The sequence below is a fragment of the Eretmochelys imbricata genome, chromosome 3 (assembly GCF_965152235.1).
Source record: "Eretmochelys imbricata isolate rEreImb1 chromosome 3, rEreImb1.hap1, whole genome shotgun sequence".
In the NCBI taxonomy this organism is placed as follows: domain Eukaryota; kingdom Metazoa; phylum Chordata; order Testudines; family Cheloniidae; genus Eretmochelys; species Eretmochelys imbricata.
In genome coordinates this window covers 39076016-39097477 of record NC_135574.1, presented here as the reverse complement: position 1 = coordinate 39097477, position 21462 = coordinate 39076016, and the positions used below count along the sequence as shown (strand labels likewise).

The 21462-nt window shown below is 41.5% G+C and overlaps 1 protein-coding gene across 2 annotated transcripts in view; it reads left to right on the top strand.

Annotated features, from left to right (window-relative positions):
- ACP1 (acid phosphatase 1) overlaps nucleotides 1-21024 on the top strand; it is a 28116-nt gene extending 7092 nt beyond the window's left edge. The window contains exons 3-6 of one of the 2 annotated variants that reach the window (XM_077812594.1): nucleotides 259-372; nucleotides 15194-15255; nucleotides 20406-20511; nucleotides 20659-21024. In XM_077812594.1, coding sequence (XP_077668720.1) covers nucleotides 259-372; nucleotides 15194-15255; nucleotides 20406-20511; nucleotides 20659-20736 — 360 coding nt within the window. In that variant the 3' untranslated portion in view covers nucleotides 20737-21024. Of the gene's footprint in view, nucleotides 1-85; nucleotides 200-258; nucleotides 373-15193; nucleotides 15256-20405; nucleotides 20512-20658 lie in introns of both variants that reach the window. The other variant, XM_077812593.1, reaches the window with a different exon arrangement.
- The last annotated feature ends 438 nt before the right edge of the window (nucleotides 21025-21462 follow it).

Genomic DNA, 21462 nt, shown 5'->3' with positions numbered 1-21462 from the left:
TGCCAAAATATACTTTCTTCTACCAGTCAGTATTACATAAGCTGCGGGAAGGAAAACATAAACATTTGAATTTGTTTCTCTGTAGTGGAGGATAGACAGTGCAGCAACATCTACTTATGAAATAGGCAACCCTCCTGATTTTCGGGGACAGACTTGTATGAGACAGCATGGCATTATCATGAATCATATTGCCAGACAGGTACTGTACTCATATTTCCTTTAAATGTGTATTTGTGTTTTTTATTGTTGTTGTTGCAGTGGATGACAGACAGTGCTGCTGTTTCTGACTGGAACGTGGGGTGCTCCCCAGATGCAAGGGCTTTAAGCTGTCTAAGAAATCACGGCATTGAGACAGCCCATAAAGCGCGGCAGGTAGAAAAGAGTACATTTTATTTCTTGACAGAACTAATAATTTTGTTCAGCCATAATTTCTCATACCAATCTTAACAGCCGTTTTGAGTATATGGTATGTGTCAGATTGAATATTAAATATTAGGAGGATTGACTATTAAGTGAGATTTTCAAAAGCACTCAGCATTGGTTTCACTCTTCTAGTTGAAGTCTATGGGAGGAGACTTAGGCCAACAGTTGAGTGACTTTGAAAACCCTACCTTTAAATGTTTAATATTCTTTCTCTGAGGCATATTTCTTCTATTTTGAATAATTTTGCATTGTCTTATCTTGTGAGTCCATGGCACATCCCAGGCACGTGAAGGAACTGATACGAAGGGCAGCATTTATATTGTACAGGTCCAATAGATGACCTGGCTTGTACTCTGCCCTGGTACTGCTGCTCTTAGGGTCAAAATTCTTTGAGTAAAGGAGCTCCTGTCTCACACTAAGGAGCTCAGACCAAGAGTGAAAATAATATCAAAATATCTTCAAAGGAGAATTACAACTAGATAATTTTTGTAAACATAACTTGGGGCACTCTCTCTAAGAGTTAGGGCAGCACCATTCACTAAACGGAAACAGTCTGAAGTTTTGGAAATGCCCACCTCAGTTTTTATTTAGTGAGTATATTTCAGGCATTGCATTCCAGAGAGAGATGCACTGAAATAAACATAACTTCATGTATTTAAATGACTTAGACATTCAAATAAATGCACATAACTTATTTCCATTAACTATTCTCTGTGTATAGAGTGTTCCTTTAGGACCTGACCTTTCCTTAGCTTGAGTTCATCCCACTAGTTCTTGCATTTGACACAAAATCAAGTAGTCTTGTTAGCATCTTTCCTTTTTGTTCCCTTCAGAATTTTGGTAGACCTTATTGAGGTCATCCTTTACTTTTTCTGTTTCCAAAGAGTACACGCTTAGTTCCTCTAACCTTTCTGACTACATTCCCTCAATCTTACTAACTGCCCTCCGTTGACTTTTCCAGTTTCTAATTTTTATGTAACAACGCTGTGAAAGTTCCTTCCCCACTCTGAACTCTAGGGTACATATGTGGGGATCTGCATGAAAACCCCCTAAGCTTATTTTTACAAGCTTAGGTTAAAAATTCCCCAAGGTACAAACTATTTTACCTTTTGCCCTTGGACTTTTTTTTTTTGCTGCCACCACCAAGCTTCTAACAAATATATAATCGGGAAAGAGCCTGCTTTGGAAATGTCTTTCCTCCCAAAACCCTACACCCCCTTTCCTGGGGAAGGCTTGATAAAAATCCTCACCAATTTGCATAGGTGAACACAGGCCCAAACCCTTGGATCTTAAGAACAATGAAAAAAGCAATGAGGTTCTTAAAAGAATCACCTCTGTAAAATCGGGATGGTAAATACCTTGCAGGGTAATCAGATTCAAAACACAGAGAATCCCTCTAGGCAAAACCGTAAGTTACAAAAAGACACAAAAACAGGAATATACATTCCATTCAGCACAGCTTATTTTATCAGTCATTTAAACAAAACAGAATCTAACTCAGAGCTAACCAGATTACTTACTAAGTTCTAAGACTCCATTCCTTTCTGTTCCCAGCAAAAGCATCACACAGACAGACCGAGCCTTTGTTTCTTCCCCCCTCCAGCTTTGAAAATATTTTGTCTCCTCATTGGTCATTTTGGTCAGGTGCCAGCGAGGTTATCCTAGCTTCTTAACCCTTTAGAGGTGAAAGGGTTTTTCCTTTGGCCTGGAGGGATTTTAAAGGTGTTTACCCTTTCCTTTATATTTATGACACATGCCCCGCCCCCCCAAAATCACAGATAGGGTGAAACGCTGGCTGGGATTTTTTCCTGGAGCTCTAGGAGAAAACATAGTTAATAAGACACATGCACCTCTAAATATACTACCAAGTATATAAAGACTAACAATATTTTCCACATCTCAAGGACTATTTTAACCAGTTGATTCTGGGAAACTTTCACAAGAGAGTGCATCAGCCACTTTGTTAGAAGCTCCTGAGATGTGTTGGATGTCGAAATCAAAATCTTGGAGAGCTAAACTCCACTGAAGAAGTTTTTTGTTATTTCCCGTGGTGGTATGAAGCCACCGTAGCGCAGCATGGTCAGTTTGCAAGTGGAAACGCCATCCCCAAACATATGGGCATAGCCTTTCCAGAGCGTAGACAATGGCGTAACGTTCTTTTTCACTGACTGACCAGTTGGTTTCTCTCTCAGACAGCTTCTTGCTGAGAAACACTACAGGGTGGAATTCTTGATCTGGTCCTTCCTGCATGAAAACTGCTCCCACACCACGCTCGGACACATCTGTAGTTACTAGGAACGGTTTGTCAAAGTCTGGGGCCCTTATTACAGGGTCAGACATAAGTGTCGCTTTAAGCTGGTTAAAGGCCTTCTGACGCTCTTTGGTCCACTGAACGGCATTTGGCTGTTTTTTTGGTTAGGTTTGTCAGTGGGGCGGCTATTTGGCTGTATTGCGGTACAAATCGTTTGTAATAACCGGCCAAGCCTAAGAAGGATTGAACCTATTTCTTTGACTTTGGGACAGGCCACTTTTGGATAGCATCCGCTTTGGCCTGTAGGGGGTTGATAGTTCTTTGACCCACCTGGTGTCCAAGGTAAGTCACTCTGTTTAGGCCTATTTGACACTTCTTAGCCTTAACAGTTAGTCCTGCCTCCCTTATGCGCTCGAAGACTTTTTGTAGATGTTCCAGGTTTTCTGCCCAGGAATCCGAAAATATGGCCACATCGTCAAGGTAGGCAACTGCATATTCTCCTAATCCCGCAAGGAGACCATCTACAAGTCTTTGGAAGGTGGCGGTGCATTCCGCAGCCCAAAAGGTAGTACATTAAATTCATACCACCCGATATGTGTGGTGAAGGCTGACTTTTCCTTGGCGGATTCATTGAGTGGTACCTGCCAGTATCCCTTGGTTAAGTCCAAGGTAGAGATGAACTGGGCCTGTCCCAGTTTCTGTAATCATTCATCTGTGTGTGGCATTGCATAGTTGTCTGGGTGAGTTACAGCATTTAGCTTACAGTAGTCCACGCAAAAACGTATCTCCCCATCTGGTTTGGGAACTAGAACCACTAGAGATGCCCATGCACTGCCAGAGAGGCGGATTGCACATATCTGTAACATATCCTGGATCTCCTGTTCTATAGCAGTTTTAGCTTGAGGAGACACCCGGTAAGGTTGGACTTTAATTGGGTGAGCATTACGTGTGTCAATGGAGTGGTATGCCCGTTCGGTCAGTCGTGGGGTGGCTGAGAACGTTGGCGCATAGCTAGTGCACAGCTCCTTGATCTGCTGTCGCTGCATACGCCCAAGGGTCATGGAGAGGTTCACCTCTTCCATGTCACCAGCACTTTTCCCTTCGTAGTAGACACCTTCAGTCCACTCAGCATCATCTCCTCCCTGGGCTGTAAACTGACAAACCTTTAATTCTCTGGAATAAAAGGGCTTTAGAGAATTAATATGGTACACCTTAGGCTTTTGTTTGGAGGTGGGGAATGCCATGTGCTAATTAACAGCTCCCAGGCGTTCCTGGACCATGAATCACCCTTCCCATGACGCTTCCATTTTATGGGCCTGGAGTGCCTTTAAGACCATGACCTGGTCCCCTACTTTGAAGGAACGCTCTCTGGCATGTTTATCATACCAGGCTTTTTGCTCTTTTTGAGCATCCTGTAGGTTTTCTCTAGCAAGGACTAGAGAGGTTCGGAGGGTGTTTTGTAGGTTGGTTACAAAGTCCAGAAAGTTAGTTCCTGGAGAAGGTGTAAACCCCTCCCATTGCTGCGTCACCAACTCTAATGGCTCCTTAACCTCACGGCATACAAGTTCAAATGGGGAAACCCCTAAACTGGGGTGTGGTACAGCTCTGTAGGCAAAGAGCAACTACTACAACACTAGGTCCCAATCATTGGAGTGCTCATTTACAAATTTACTTATCATGGCCCCCAAAGTTCCATTAAACTTCTCCACCATGCCATTTGTTTGATGGTGGTAAGGAGTGGCAACCAAGTGTTTTACCCTATGAGCTTCCCAAAGTTTTTCCATAGTTCCTGCCAGGAAATTAGTTCCTGCATCTGTGAGGATGTCGGAGGGCCAGCCTACCCTGGCAAAAATGTCTGCTAGTGCCTGGCACACACTTTTAGCCCTGGTGTTGCTTAGAGCTACTGCTTCCGGCCATCCATGGGTGGCAAAATCCATGAAAGTCAGTATGTACTGCTTTCCTCTGGCTGTCTTTTTTGGAAAAGGATCCAGAATATCCACAGCTACTTGCTGAAATGGAACCTCAGTTATGGGGAGTGGCTGGAGAGGGGCTTTGATCTGGTCTTGGGGTTTTTCCACTCTTTGGCATACCTCACAAGACTGGACATAGGTAGAAACATCCTTGCCCATTCCCTCCCAGTGAAATGACCTCCCCAAACGGTCTTTGGTCCTGTTCACGCCAGCATGGCCACTAGGATGATCATGGGCTAAGCTCAAGAGCTTGACCTGGTACTTAGTTGGAACTACCACCTGTCTCTGAGGATGCCAGTCTTCCTGGTGTCCACCAGAAAGAGTTTCCTTGTATAAAAGTCCTCTTTCTACAACAAACCTGGATTGATTAGAAGAGCTGAGAGGCGGTGAGTTGCTCTGTGCCGCCGTCCAAGCTCTCTGGAGGCTTTCATCTGCTTCCTGTTCGGTCTGGAACTGTTCCCTTGATGCTGGAGACATCAGTTCCTCATTGGATTGTGGACCTATGCTTGGTCCCTCTGGAAGCAATGTAGGGGATGGGGCTGTTTCCGTGGACTGTGAACCGCTCTCCGCTGGTGCATTATGTTGGGTTTCAGGCTCTGGCTGAGTCTCTTGTGTAGGGTTATCGGCTGCTGCCGGTTCTGGGACTGGCTCTGTCTGGGTCTCTGGGACTGGATCCACTACTGCTGTTGCAGATGTTGTCACCTCTGACTGGGTCCTGTTAGAAGTTTCCAGAACAGAGCTAGGCATGACGGCTTGTTTAGCCTGGCTGCGGGTGACCATTCCCACCCTCTTGGCTAGCTTCACATGATTGGCCAAGTCTTCCCGCAACAGCATGGGGATGGGATAATCATCATAGACTGCAAAAATCCACGTTCCTGACCAGCCCTTTTACTGGACAGGCAACTTGGCTGTAGGCAAATTGAAAGAGTTGGACTTGAAGGGTTGAATCGTCACTTGGATCTCTGGGTCGATTAAATTGGGGTCCACTAAGGAAGCATGGATAGCAGACACTTGTGCTCCAGTGTCCCTCCACGCGGTGACCTTCTTCCTGCCCACACTCAGTTTCCCTCCACTCTGAGGGTATCTGGGAGGTACCTGGGCCTGAGGACCTCTGGTGCGATTCCTGTGCAATGAACGGTAATCTGTTGGGATTCTTGGGGCAGTTGGCCTTTACATGCCCCGGCTCGTTACATTTAAAACATCGTCCACCTGACTGGTCATTGGAGTGAGGTGGGTTGCTGGAGAACGGTGTGGTGGGATGATAAGGTGTCTGGAGGGTTCCTTGGGGGGGTAGTTGGGGCCTTGGGCTGCCCCCGGTAGTAGGGTGTGGTTTGAGGTTGTCCCTTCTGGTATCTACTCCAACTGCAACCAGTTTTTTTTCTTTTCTGCCACCTCCACCCATTTGGCTCCAATCTACCCCGCCTCAATTACAGTTTTGGGCTTCCCATCTAGGATGTATCTTTCTGTTTCCTCAGGAACACCCTTTAAGAACTGCTCCATTTGCATTAGGAAGGGCAAATCTTCTGGAGATTTAACACTTGCTCCTGATATCCAGGCATCCCAGTGTTTTCACAATGTGGCAGGCATGTCGGGTAAATGACACGTCTGGTTTCCACCTTGGGCTCTGAACCGCCAACGGGAATGCTCGGGTGTTAGCCCCATTCTGACTCTCGCCTTGGTTTTAAACAGTTCATACTTGTTCATGTGTTCCTTAGGCATTTCAGCCACCACCTCAGCTAAGGGTCCACTGAGTTGCGACCTCAGCTCTACCACGTATTGGTCTGTAGAGGTGCTGTACCCAAGGCAGGTCCTTTTGAAGTTTTCTAAGAAGACCTACTTATCATTGCCTGCCTTGTAGGTGGGGAACTTTCTGGGATGGGAAGTGGTACCTGGAGAAGGATTGCAAGGGTTTGTTGGTATATTCTGCTGAGCCTTTGCCTTCTCCATCTCCAGTGCATGCTTCCTCTCTTTTTCCTTCTCCTCCAGTTCTTTATCCTTTGCCTCCATAGCTCTCCTGTGGGCAGCCTCTTGTTTTTTTTCTGCCTTTTTCGCTGCCTCCATTTCTTTGTCCTTTGCCTCCATTTCTCTCCTGTGGGCAGCTTCTAGGGCTTTTTCTACCTCTTTCGCTGCCTCCAGTCTGATTAACTCCAATTTGTGTTGTGTCTTGGTTTCTGTCATCTTTGCTTCTCTGTTTTTAACTAACTTTACATCCGAGAGTTAGAAATAAAACAAACAAACAAAAAAACCTTGGCTTGTAAAATTTTGCTGTGCTGTATAATGATACCTATATTCTCTGATAGTGATTGTCAGCCTACAGAAAAATCCTTAAAAAAAAAACAACAAAAAAACCCTAACACCTTTGTCTCCAGTCAAATAGACAGAAAACCCCTCTAGTTGCTCTTAGGTAAAAAACAACTTCAGGTCTGTGAAGACTTATGAATTTCCCTGCAGGAGGTTAACTACCCTGCCTTTAGGTAGAGAGAACTGCAGCTCACAAGACAATTATCGTTTGTCTCTGCTCTGGCCCCCAAGCAGATACCAAAAAAAACAAACAAACAAACAACTCTAACTGCTTTCAGCTTAAAACCTGCTTTCCAGCAGCCCAAAGGGAAAAAAAAATATTTCCTTTTAAAATCTGTGCTTCTGGTTCAAAAAATCTCAAATTGATCTCAAAATGATTTCAAGTTAATCCCACCGCTCTGCCACCATGCCAAGGTTCCTTCCCCACTCTGAACTCTAGGGTACAGATGGGGGGACCTGCATGAAAACTCCCTAAGCTTATTTTTACCAGCTTAGGTTAAAACTTCCCCAAGGTACAAACTTTTTTACCTTTTTGCCCTTGGACTTTTTTTTTGCTGCCACCACCAAGCATCTAACAAATATATAATCGGGAAATAGCCCACTTGGAAACGTCTTTCCTCCCCAAACCGTATACCCCCTTTCCTGGGGAAGGCTTGATAAAAATCCTCACCAATTTGCATAGGTGAACACAGGCCGAAACCCTTGGATCTTAAGAACAGTGAAAAAGCAATCAGGTTCTTAAAAGGAGAATTTTAATTGAAGAAAAAGTAAAAGAATCACCTCTGTAAAATCAGGATGGTAAATACCTTACAGGGTAATCAGATTCAAAACATAGAGAATCCCTCTAGGCAAAACCGTAAGTTACAATAAGACACAAAAACAGGAATATACATTCCATTCAGCACAGCTTATTTTATCAGCCATTTAAACAAAACAGAATCTAACTCAGAGCTAACTAGATTACTTACTAAGTTCTAAGACTCCATTCCTTTCTGTTCCCAGCAAAAGCATCACACAGACAGACCGAGCCTTTGTTTCTCCCCCCCTCCAGTTTTGAAAATATCTTTTCTCCTCATTGGTCATTTTGGTCAGGTGCCAGCGAGGTTATCCTAGCTTCTTAACCCTTTAGAGATGAAAGGGTTTTTCCTCTGGTCTGGAGGGATTTTAAAGGTGTTTACCCTTCCCATTATATTTATGACAAACAGAATTGAACATAACACACTATTGCAAATTTTGCCGCTTTTAATACTAGAACAGTTCTGTCTTTTCCATTTACAGGTACCAGATTTTTATTTTTTTTATTTTTTTTACTGCTTGTAAGCAGCATATTTCCTTTTATTTTTACATTAGGTAAGTGGTTCTTAAACTCACCTGTGAAGCTGTTTCAGCTACCATGGTGAAACATGTAGAGGTCTTCAGGGCTTCTTGTAAAGACTCTCCTTTGGTGTTTCTAGATCACTTATGACCAGTTGAACTAAAAAGAAACCAAATCTCTAACACACATGCACATCTGCATTCTGCGTGACTGCTTCAAATCTTCCTTTGTCAAATCTTTTATGATATAAATGCAACCATGAAAAAATTTGTGGAAATATCCAGAGTAAAATTGCAACATGACCTGGTGAGATTACAGCAAAGGGAACTTAAGGCAATGATGAGTTTGATCATAAAATATATTTCCTCTGTCTGTACATATAACTAAACACAGATGTACAATTTTGGGGGGACTATGACAGGCTAGCAATGTTTGTTCAAAACAGCCAACCATGTTGGTATGTGTTGATCCAGGTGGAAAAGGATTAATGAGGGGCTTTTCAAAGGCACAAATGGCAGTTGGGTATCCAAAGACAGTAGGAGTTAAACACCTAACTGTCATTTGTACCTTTTGAAAATCTCACCAAAGTGGGTCCTTCTGGCTCTCTGATGAAGCAGATGGTTTGAGAGCACACCTAGCAAAGCCCCTCTAGGAAGGGGGGAATGAAAGGTGTAGGTGAAGAAGTATTGAGGTAGAATATTTGGAATCAGCCAAGCCTAGTGAAAAGGCTTGAGCTGAATTTTGTTTCTTTGCTAATAAAGCCAAATCCAAGGAAGGAGTTGAGCATGTGGGATATCTTTTAGAGCAGGTTGGGAAAGTCATCTGCTGGTGGGGAAATAACCAAACACATTAAGGAGCATTTATTCTTTTCTTGGCTCCTTACTGCTGTCCAAATATTATTACTACTTCATGTAATTAAGCACTAGAGTTCTTCAAGTTCCCATGCATTTGGCTCCCACTTATGGTGTGGTTGTACGACTTGCACAGTTCAGAAGCGACAAAAGCAGTATCCAGTAGGGGTGTCACATGCACCCTCCATATCCTCAAGCCCCACTCCTAAGAAAATAAAGGTCAGCATGATCCTGCTGAACTGCCTCAGTTGCTTCTAACCAATAGTCCAGCTTGCCTGATATCCTGTCTTCTGACAGTGGCCAGTACCAGATGCTTTAGAGGGAATAGAATAGAATAGATCCACTGCTGTTGTCCAGTCCCAGCTTCTTGCAGTCAGAGGTTTAGAGACACCCAGAACATGGAGTTGCTTCCCTGCCCATCTTGGCTAATAGCCATTGTTGTACCTATCCTTCATGAACTTACCTCATTCTCTTTTGAACCAAGTTATCCAACATCCCTCAGTAAGGAGGTCCACAAGCTAATTGGGCATTGTGTGAAGAAGTACTTTCTTATGTTTTTGTTTTAAACTTGCTACCTATTAATCTCATTGTGACCCATAGGTCCTGTTTCATGCAAAGGGGTAAATAACATTTCCTTATTCACTTTCTTGATACCATTCATGATTTTATAGATTTCTATCATATCTGATCTTCATTGTCTCTCTTATAAACTGAACAGTCTCAGGCTTCTTAATCTCTCCCTATCTGAAAAGTGTTCTCTTCTCCTTGTCATTTCTGTTGCCCTTCTCTGTACCTTTTCCAATTCTAATATATCTTTTTTGAGATGGGATGACCAGAACTGCGCACAGTAATTAAGATATAGGCATACAATGGATTTATAAAGTGACACGATGGTATTTTCTGTCTTCTTTTCTTTCCCTTTCCTAATATTTCCTAACATTGTCAGCTTTTATGACTGCTGCTACACACTGAACAGATGTTTTCAGAGAACTATCCATGATGCTTCCAAGATTTTTCTTGATTTAGCTGATTTAGACCACATTGTTTTGTATGTGTAGTTGGGATTATGTTTTCTAATATGCATTATTTTGCACTTATCAACATTGAATTTCATCTACCATTTTGTTGCCCAATCACCCAGTTTTGTGAAATTCTGTTGTAACTCTTTGCAGTCAGCTTGGGACTTAACTATCTTGAGTAACTTTGTATTGTCTGCACATTTTGCTACCTCACTGTCTACTTTGCATAAGAGCCTTTAGTGAGGGACCTGGTCAAAGGCTTTCTGAAAATCCAAGTACGCTATATCCACTGGATCACCCTTGTCCATGTGCTTGTTGACCCCCTCAAAGACTTGTAATAGATTGGTGAGGCATGATTTCCATTTACAAAAGCCATGTTGACTCTTCCCAAAATATCATGTTCAATCTGCTTGTCTGATAATTCTGTTCTGTATTATAGTTTCAGCCATCTTACCTGATACTGAAGTTAGGCTTACAAGCCTATAATTGCCAGGATCTCCTGTGGATCCTTTTTAAAAATTTGCATCAGACAGACTAAATCAAGAATTGCCTCTCCCATTGTGGGTTCCAGGACTAGCGGTTCCAAGAAGCAGTCACTAATGATGTCTAGAAATTTTACCTCTGCATCCCATCCTGAGACGACATGTACCCAGTGAATGTGGACATAGTTGAAATCCCTCATTCTTATTGTGTTTTCTGTTTTTCTAGCCTCTCTAATCTCCCTGAGCATTTCACAATCATCGTAATCATCCTTGTCAGGTGGTTGGTAGCATATTCCTACTGTTATACTCTTATTATTGAAACATGGAACTTCTGTCCATAGAGATTCTATGTACAGTTTGATTCATTTAAGATTTTTACTATATTTGACTCTGCTTTCTTTGACATGTAGTGCCACGCCTCCCTCAGCATGACCTGCTCTGTCATTCTTATATATTTTGTACCGTGGTATTATGTCCTATCAACTGTCAACATTCCACCAAGTTTCGGTGATGCCTATTGTATCAATATCCTCCTTTAATACCAAGCACTGAAGTTAACCCATCTTTGTGTTTAGACTTCTTGCATTTGTTTAGAAGCAGTTTTTGAATTTGTCGGTATTTAGTTGTCTGCATTCATGTGATATAGCTGAATGGGACTCTTTTTTTCATTTGATAGGCTTCTCTTCAGTTCGTATTGTTTATCAACTTCCATCCTCTTCTTTTTGCTAGGATATAGAGTATTCACTTTAATAAACTATTCCCTAATGGATGTCTCTGTCTGAACCTTGTACTCATCCGCAGCTGTTGGCTTTTCCCTGCCCTTAGTTTAAAAACTCCTTTATTAATTTTTCATGCCAGCAATCTGGTTCTGTTTTAATTTAGTTGGAGCCTATCCTTTCTGTGTAGGCTCCTCCCTTTTTCAAAAAGTTTCTAATAAACCTAAATACCTTCTCCAAACACCACCATCTCATGCACACAGTAAGACCCTGCAGTTCTGCCTGTCTAACTAGCCCTACTTGTAGAACTGGAAGCATTTCAGAGAATACTACCCTGGAGGTCCTGGACTTTTAAACTCATATATAGCAGCCTAAATTTGGCCTCCATAACCTCTCTCTTACCTTTCCCTATGTCATTGGTACCTACATGTACCACGACCATTGGCATCTCCCCAACACTGCACATACATCTATCTAGAAGTCTGGAGTGGGCTGCAACTTTCACACCCAGCAGCCAGTTCACCATGTGGTTTTCCCGGGCATCAGAAACCCAATTATCTATCAGAAGTATCTATCTGAGTCACTACTTTTCAAGATCTCTTGTAATGAAGCAATCACCCTTCCCCAGTTCTCTGGTATCAAAGGAGCAGCTGAAAGCAAAGCTGGGAAAATCTTCTCACTTGTAGGGGTGCAGTACCAGAAGGATCTGCCTCTACTTCAGCCCCAAGCTTTAAGGAATTGCTGAAAAGTGAATTACCACAGGCTTCCATGGTATTGCAGCAGCAACCTAAACATAACCCAGTAGGGTCAGATGCTCCCCCAGTGGGACTCCAGCAGCCTGCTTCCTCGGTATAGGCTCAGACAGCATCAGAGAGTTGAGCCTTGACAGCACTGAGAGCATCTCCTCCTGAGAAGGTGTGGAATGCAGTTATGGAATCAAACCTTTTTCCTCTCCTTTACAAGTGAGGCATGGGGGACTTCTTCAGCGCTCTTCTTCAGAGAAGCAATGGACGTCAAAATAACTCCTGAACGGCAGTCTCCTTTACTGGACTGTTCTCCTTTTTAACTAAGTTACCCTTAGAGCAACTTGGGGTGCCCTATCATCATTGATAATGCTGGTCCATAACTTAATTTTTAAGTAGCTTCAGGGTACAGTACATCTGTCTTCATGTTTTATTTTTGTTGTCCTCAGTGCAACCATAATTGTGTAAGATTATTTTCACTTGGGCCAACATTTAGCAGCAGAGAGCCATGAGGGTAAGCCTGTAGAGATTTTATTAGAGTTGCTAGAAGACAGAGCTATTTCCACGATAAAAATATTTTTGTAGGTCAAAGGCACAGTATGAATACAGCAAATATTTTTACATTGAAAATAAACAGATCTTCACTAATTCTCAGTACTATCAAAAGTTTTAGATGAGATTATATTGAGACTTGTATTCTAACTCTGTTTTACACTTTGCATTTACTGCAGGAAAAATTCCCTATATGAGTGAAATGTTTCATGTTTGCTCTTAGCCCAGATGTGATTTCCAGACCCCACTCCACCTCAATTTAGGGGAAGTCTAATCATAATCCATTACAAGTTACTATTGAGGCTATTTTTTCATATGCATAATTTTTACAAGTTCAGATTTTCCACAGGCTGTGAACTTATTTTATTTCTAGGACACTTTCTCATACGCTTCCTTTGCTTACCCCAGTTCCTCCCAAAAAAGTACATCTACAAGGCAGACTTTCCAAGAAGCTGAATTATGATGCTATATATGTAACTGTGGGTAGAACTGTGCAGTATTTATGTAGCTAATTTCACTGATTCACATTGTAAACCCCCAATATCAATGCGGTGCACCAGCACAAAGTTTGGCCTTAAATTGATGTAGGCCTTGCCTGATGTGGGAAAGCTTTTTCAGAATAACTTAAGTTGTGAATTTAAACCAGTGTGGTTATACTAGTATAACCACTTACATGGACAGTCTTGTCTGGTATAAAAGTTGCTTTTTTAGTTTAGTGTATGTCAGTTGGAAATGTGTGTAAGCTAAACTAAAAACGGGCACTCTATTCTGAAACAAGAGTGCACACTGGATTATATCTTTGAACTTCTGCTGGTTATACAGATGAGCCCTTGCTTTAAGTGCAGTAAACCCTACCTAGTTCATGCATAAGGCTATGTTTTAGTCACAGGTATTTTTAGTAAAAGTCATGGGCAGTAAACAAAAATTCATAGCCCATGACCTGTCTATGGCTTTTACTATATACCCCTAAATAAAACTTAGGCCAGGGGTGCCAGGTGCTCTGCGGGGTCGGTCCGGTGGCCCTGGAGGTGCTGGTGAGAGGGGTGGCCCGGGACCCACGATGGTGGTGGGGCGGGCAGTGGTGCACAGCCCAGGACCCCTACTGGCTCTGGGGTGGAGGGTTGGCCGGCTCCCTACCCAGCTCTGACCAGCATGTCCCTGCAGCTCCTAGGGGGAGGTGCAGCTGGGGGGGCTCTGCATACTGCTCCCACCATAAGTGCCAGCTCCCGCAGCTCCCATTGGCTGGGAACTGACCCACACCCCAACCCTCTTCCCGAGCCCTGACCCCCCTCCCACACACGGAAACTGCTGCTGGCCCAGGAGCTGCCCTGCTCAGCCAGCCCCCAAGCCAGCACCGGCTGCTGCAGAAGTCACGGAAAGTCACAGAAACCGTGACCTCCATGAGAGACACACAGCCTTATTCATGCAGAATATGTAAAAGGGTTTGCAAAAGTGTAACTAAATCAATGTAATTTCACCAATACAAATTTTCTTACTGTGGTCAAGATTTTTAGAAATTCACGCTTTCAACAGCAACTTACCAACAGTGTAGATCCACACATACCTCTGAACTTGGCTCACTCTGTTTAATTTTCATGCTTAAGCGACAGTAGAGGAATGTATAGAAAGAAAAGTAATTGATAATATGATGTGCAAGGGTGTAGGTTAAGGTAGCCCCTCAGCCTGTTTAAATTTACACCTTTTACAAGCCAAAAAATCTGGAAAATGTTAAACAGTTTATGCTCTTTAATGCATTATGTGGGTGAAAAATAGTTTAAGGGAGTATCACATTACATATTCCTTCCGAATTTTGTCTTGTATCTGAGTCTGTCTAAAAAACCCTGTCTTTATACACAAATAGCTGGACAGTGACTATAGAAACTAATTACATATTATCAAGGAAAAATAATTTGTTCCTCACCTGGTAACTATTTAAAGATAAGACTTGTCTCTCTTAATTTTAGAAGAGCAAAATATGATGGAAAAATCATAAGCAAAAATAGGAAATGGTTCAGTTATGTTGTTTCTATGTGTTAATCTAGTTTTTCAGTAGAAATTACAATCTGAAGAAGAGTTCTGTGTAAATTCGAATATTTGTCTCTCTCACCAACAGAAGATGGTCCAATAAAAGAGAATACCTCACCCACCCTGTCTCTCTAATTTTCTAGGGGACATATAAAAATTATTGCAGACTTGGTTTATTTTTTATACGTTTGTGAGTGGAGTGAAAATTTTTATAATTCTGGATGAATAACTGACATAGTATCTTCACTTAGGTATGAAAAGATTAGTTGGTAGCTTTTGAAAATAAACTATTGTAAAAGTGCAACTACATATTTTAGTCTTAATATTTTGTTCATTGTTTTGTTAAAACAGTTACAATTGACCTGAAGGATAGCTCTTGGACTCAGAATATATTAACCAGTTTGCTGGTTCACAATTCCATTTTTATATGTACATATTTATAATTAGTAAGAATTGTAAAATTGTAACTTCTTTTGCAATATTTTGTGTATTTTAAGCAAACACATCTTTGCTACAAAAGTTAAAGCAAATCTTTTTAATTCTAGATTACTAAAGATGATTTCCTTACATTTGATTATATACTTTGCATGGATGAAAGCAACCTAAGGTAAGGTATGGTAGAATGCTAAGAGATTCTGATTTGACTATCTGCTTTTGTAGATGATGATAAATCCAGAAGATGGACTTGATTGCCTAATGTGCAACCTTTTGCCGTTTGTTTTCTTATGAGTTATAATTAGCTTTGGCAGAATTTTATTTATATATATATATATATATATATATATATATATATATATATAATTTCAACAGATGAGATGTTTATTTTTACGCATTTTTTTTCAGTTTATATCTATTTAAATTTTCAGTTGCAGAAAATTATTAGGGTGGGGGGTCAGACAATTATTAAACAATAGACATTGAGATTCAAAAAGTTAAAACTGTATAACCATTAAAACACAAATTGTCAACCTATATCAAAATATACAGAGTAAATATACTTTAAATCAAATTTGAAGTTCTTCTTTGAATAGTATCTCTGTGATGCTCCACATTAGGACTCCTGCGCCTTTGATCAGAGATTTTTGATAGCAGTGCCTTTTCAGCCTAGGCATGGACCGTACAGATCCTCGTGCCCTGTACCGAGACTAGATAGGGCTGAGCAGGCAAACTGCCCTCAGTTCCTTTTCAACTGCCTACGGCCTGAGACTGAGTCTAGGGTGTACTTGTTTGCTTATTTTATTAGTATTTAGCTGTATAATTGGTTAGTAGAGTAGGTTTAGTACCTAATAGTTGGAAAGATGGAGCACTTGTTCCCTTTCTTTTCATTAAAAAAAGAAATGGGGGGCAGGTAGGTGGGAGGGAGGAATTAATCATAGACTTTTAAGTCTTAACAAGTCTTAAGAACTGACTTTGCACCTGGGTTCAGAGAACACCCCTCCCCATACAGGGACCACCTTTATCAGTCAGTGCCCTGTCGTCATCAAGATCACTGTCACCAAGAGCTTCCAAGGGGAAGAGAACATCAAAACCTCCATCTCCAACACTTCTTGACTGAGATACCGATAACTGTGCCCCTGGTATCATGAGTTTCCCACTCCAGGTATAAGGAAGGGGAATAAGAGGAGCAAAACATCAGAGTTCTCTCCAAAGAAGATCCAGTCACTAGAGACCTCAGACCCCAAGAGGAGTACTAGTGAGGCTCTGGGTACTTCAGTTACCATGAAGCACATTAAGACTTCATCGAAGTCCCATACCTCAGTGGTAAAGAGCTTTTTACCACCAAGATCACTGTCACCAAAGGACTGGCTTCAATGCAATCCTTGGTACTTACGTCAGTCCTTCACATGACATCTGCAACATCATCGGCACTGGTACCAAGTTCAGTAGCACTTCCAGAACCACAGAAGGACCTTGCAGTACCAACATCAGTACCTCTCATAGGTTCTGCAGAATCACTGGCACAATACCAAGTTCTGTTGTGCTTCCAGTATCACAGGAGTTCCTAAACCCGAAAGAGCTTGCGATACTGAATGAGCTGGAGTCTCCACTCCTTGCAACCTCCGGTCTGCTGAGTCACTGACTGCTCAGGTTTCAGAGTAACAGCCGTGTTAGTCTGTATTCGCAAAAAAAAAAGGAGTACTTGTGGCACCTTAGAGACTAACCAATTTATTTGAGCATAAGCTTTTGTGAGCTACAGCTCACTTCATCGGATGCATACTATGGAAAGTACAGGAGATCTTTCTATACACACAAACCATGAAAAAATGGGTGTTTACCACTACAAAAGGCTTTCTCTCCCCCCACCCCACTCTCCTGCTGGTAATAGCTTATCTAAAGTGATCACTCTCTTTGCAATGTGTATGATGATCAACTTGGGCCATTTCCAGCACAAATCCAGGTTTTCTTCTCTCCCCCCACCCCAAACCCACTCTCCTGTTGGTAATAGCTTATCTATTGGCCCAACTTGATTATCATACACATTGTAAGGAGAGTGATCACTTTAGATAAGCTGTTACCAGCAGGAGAGTGGGGTGGAGGGGGAGAGAACTTTTGTAGTGGTAAACACCCATTTTTTCATGATTTGTGTGTATAAAAATATCTTCTGTACTTTCCACAGTATGCATCCGATGAAGTGAGCTGTAGCTCACGAAAGCTTATGCTCAGATAAATTGGTTAATCTCTAAGGTGCCATAAGTACTCCTGTTCTGACTGCTCAGGTTTATGGGAGATCTACCTCTTCTCCTTCTTCAACTATCCATGAGGAGGGGTTGTCACCTCCCATACAGAATGTGGAGAAGCATTCCAATTCAAAACTTTTGGTTCAAGGATCTCCATTTTTTTTCTACCTGTTACTCTCCATTGCAAATGCAACAAAGGCAAGACACCAGAGCCCTGGCTTCCAACAGATGAAGAGACCAATACTGGATCTCCCCCAGTTCCTTATGGTCTCATTGGCTCTACTGGGATCCATGGGCAGTATACCAGCAATAGTTTCAAGGTACCTCCACTCAGTCCACAGGAAACACAGAAGTCTGTATCCCCCGGTACCATTCCTCTCTCCTCTCCACTCTGAGCCGAAGGGGACCTTTAAGGAGCAAGAGCAGACAAAGAGATTACCCTCACTTACAAAAACTCATCATCATCATCATCACCTGATGAGGCAGCAAAGGCCATCACTACCATTGCTGGCTGATGACTTTAGGCAATTCCAGGATTTTATTAACTGGGTCGCTGACATCCTGCAAATTCCCCTAGAGGAAGGCCCAGGATTTTCATCACAGGCTCCTGAATGTATTGCACACCTCTAGCTCAGCACAGGTGGCACTGTCAATTCAATGAAGTCCTCCTTGAGCCAGCCAAGATCATCTGGCAAACTCCAGCAATTCCCTCCCTCCCAGCCCCTTTCACAAATGCAAGAGGACTGATTTAAAAAAATACTACGTCCTGGCCAGGGATGCTGAGGTTTTTATTCTCTCACATGGGACCAAACTCTCAGGTTGTGGATGCAGTCAGTGACAGGGACAGGCAGCATATCCAAAAGACCACCCATTATAATAAAGACCAGATGTCTGGACCTGTTTGGCCGTAGGAGTATTCATCATCAACACTTCAATTCAGGATAGCTATTCACTGATGTCAAAATATGATTACCTGAACCATGAGAAGTTTAAGGCTTTTATTGACCATTTACCACAGGAACACTGCGAACAGTTCAGTGCCATAATGAGGGAGGGCCAGCTTTTTTCAAAGACTTTCACAGCATCTAGTGAAACCTGAAATAATGCTGCAGCCAACTCTGTTTCCATCACAGTAGTGATGAGGTGAGCTTCCTGGCTTCAGTTGTCTGGGTTTCCGTAAGAGCTACAATCTACCATGGGGAATTACCTCTTGATGGCCAGAAGCTTTTTGCAGATTTCACAGACAGCTCACTTCACACCTTAAAAGACTCTTGGGCAAAACTTGGGGCTTTATATTACACACCTGCATATAACAGAAAATTTAGCAGGTCTCAATTGACAGAGAGATCCTGCCCTGCTCCGTTTTCCACCTTCCATAGCTGGTGGAAACAGTGGTGTGAGGTCCAGATTTTCGAAGATTCTGTCCTGTCAAAAGAATCTTTATCATTACAGCTAGAGAGGGCAGAAAGGGCTCTGTGTGAAAAAGCCACTTTATTATCCTAGGAAGAATAATGGTTGTTTGCTACTATTCACTGTAATTCTGGTAACATGTCTCCCCAGGACCATGTTGAGCTTAATAATTGTGCATGACAATAGCTGACTAATTTGCTAATTTGGATAGCAGTAGCAAAATTTCTCCCTAATTGGGGGATGCATTTGTCCTGGGCCAAGTGGTTAAATGGGTATGAAATTCTAAGCAATGGCCCTCTGAAAGTTCTCAGGATTTAAAGACTAAAAAATAAAGATGAAATTATACAAATCAGTCATAAGTTTTTTCAGATGGTTGTGAATGGCCACCTCTTTTACAACCCAATCATGAAACAACTCTCTGTATGACACTTGAATTGACTGACGTGTTAGTCAGTGACTAAACGATATACTTAGGTGATTTACTTCCAGTTTCATTTAAACTCTTAATTATATATTGGTGTCCTTTACACTTACCAAGATGTCAGTGACACAGTGAAAAGAGCTGTACCGAATCAAGTGGAAAAAATATTGGAAGTGTAGAACTGGAGTGATTTCAAAAGATCTTAACATTACTTGGGAGAACTGAAATTCATTCTGGCTCCTGCCAGGGAAGCAGCCCAACAGTGGGAAGAGGACTCTGCACCCAGCCACCTCTGCCATCTACGCTACCATTCTAGATCTCAGATTTCGGCCCCAGTATCATCCAGCTTTCCCTAGGAACAGCCTTGTGGTGCTCGAAGTTGTTCTACCACAGTGCCTGGGATGGCAGACTCATTCTATCTGCTGGCATACTACCAGCAGCGGAAGGAAAGGGGATACCTTCACAGGTTTGGGAGCCTTTCGTTCCACACATGCCCCAGAATCAGAGCACTCTGCTTCCTTCTGTTGAGGTGTGTTGAGAGTCCTAAAGTGAGACTGGCTAGCCATTGTGATTGGTATTGGGTCAGGTTTTATATAAGAACTTTAGTATTACAGCATAGGGCTCTCAACATACCTTATCAACAGAAGCAAGCGGAATGATCAGAAGTGCTCGTCCACATGTTTACAAACACTGATGGGAAGAAAGACTTTGTTTAGCATTTCAGCGATCAATGTAATATGAATACAACAGAAGAATTTTTTAAATGAATTGAAGGCAGAGCTAAGACAATTTACAAAAACAGAACAATTGAAGTAGCATTTCATGGACACCTGGAAGAAGCTTACTCATATTTTTAAGAAATATATTGACTATGTTCCAGAGAGACTTTTGTATAATGAAAGCTAAAGGGAGACACTGAAAATAATGCATAAAATGACGGGAGAAAAAAATTTTAAACTTTTTTTTTAGTGACTGAAGCCAAATTAAGGTCATTGTCGAGAACCCAATTGCTTGATTTATTTGTTTTCCAGTTAGTCTTCATTTTATATAGATGACCTTGACATTTAACAAAAGTAAGCAACAACATAGAGTACACAGCACTGTGAAAGTATTGCAGCTCTTTCATCTTCATTCATACCCTGTAAACTTTCTAGAATGATTGAATTTATAATGCTGATTCCAAATGGAGCAGACACCACCATTGCCATAAAAACAATGGTTCAAAATTGCTTCTTTTTTACTTTACAGAGATCTGAAAAGAAAAAGTAATCAAGTTAAAAACTGTACAGCTAAAATTGAACTCCTTGGGTGCTATGATCCACAGAAACAACTTATTATTGAAGATCCATACTATGTAAGTATCACAAATTGAGTTGAGAACTTTTAAACGTTAATATGTATGTATGATTGTAAAACAAACACAATTTTAAAAGTAGCTGTTGAAGACTTAAATCTGGGTGGCTAGATATTTTTACCCTTTCTTTTTCTTATCTTTTTCCAGGGAAATGAAAGAGACTTTGAGACTGTTTATGAGCAGTGTGTTAGATGCTGTAAGGCATTTTTGGAGAAGTCTCATTAGTGCCACGCTATTTTATTTCTAAAAGGAAATAATATTTAGCTCCTTCTTTGAAGTGTTATATAAATTTCACTTGATTGATGTATTTAAAATGTAATATTGTGTCTCTGCGGTAAATCCTAATTGCAGCTTCTTAATTTTAGTTTTGTATTGTAACTACTCTATGGCCTAACTCAGAAGAATTTGGAAAAGTTTTAAAAATTGTATTTGAGGATCAGCCATTTTGTCAGGCATCAGCGTAACAATGTATTTCATTCAGAGATCAGCAGAATAAATATGTTTTATGAACTCTTTCAGTGTCTAAGTACTATAAAATTAACGTTTTGCTTTTTTTGTGTGTAATGCAAACTTACATTCTTGTACATATATCCCATTTAAGAATTCTTAAAAAGGAATTTGAGAAACAGAAGCTTTAATGTTTTGACACATATTTACATATATTGAGCATTAACTGATGAATGCTGTATTTTTCAACAAAAATAGCTGCATCCTTCAGGACTGTTTATTTCAGACAAGGCTATGGTGCTCACTTTGCTGCAGACAAGTCTGTGGATACTTAACCTATCATCATCATCAGACTCTTCAGCTGTCATCCTGTCCAGCACAAGTCGCTAGAGTTGGGATTGTATAAAAGCTGGGTAGCATTTGCAAACTTCTGCAGTCCTAAAGCTGGAGTTAACTTCCCAATACATAACCTAATGGGAACATTGACCAGTTCCTTGTACTTCC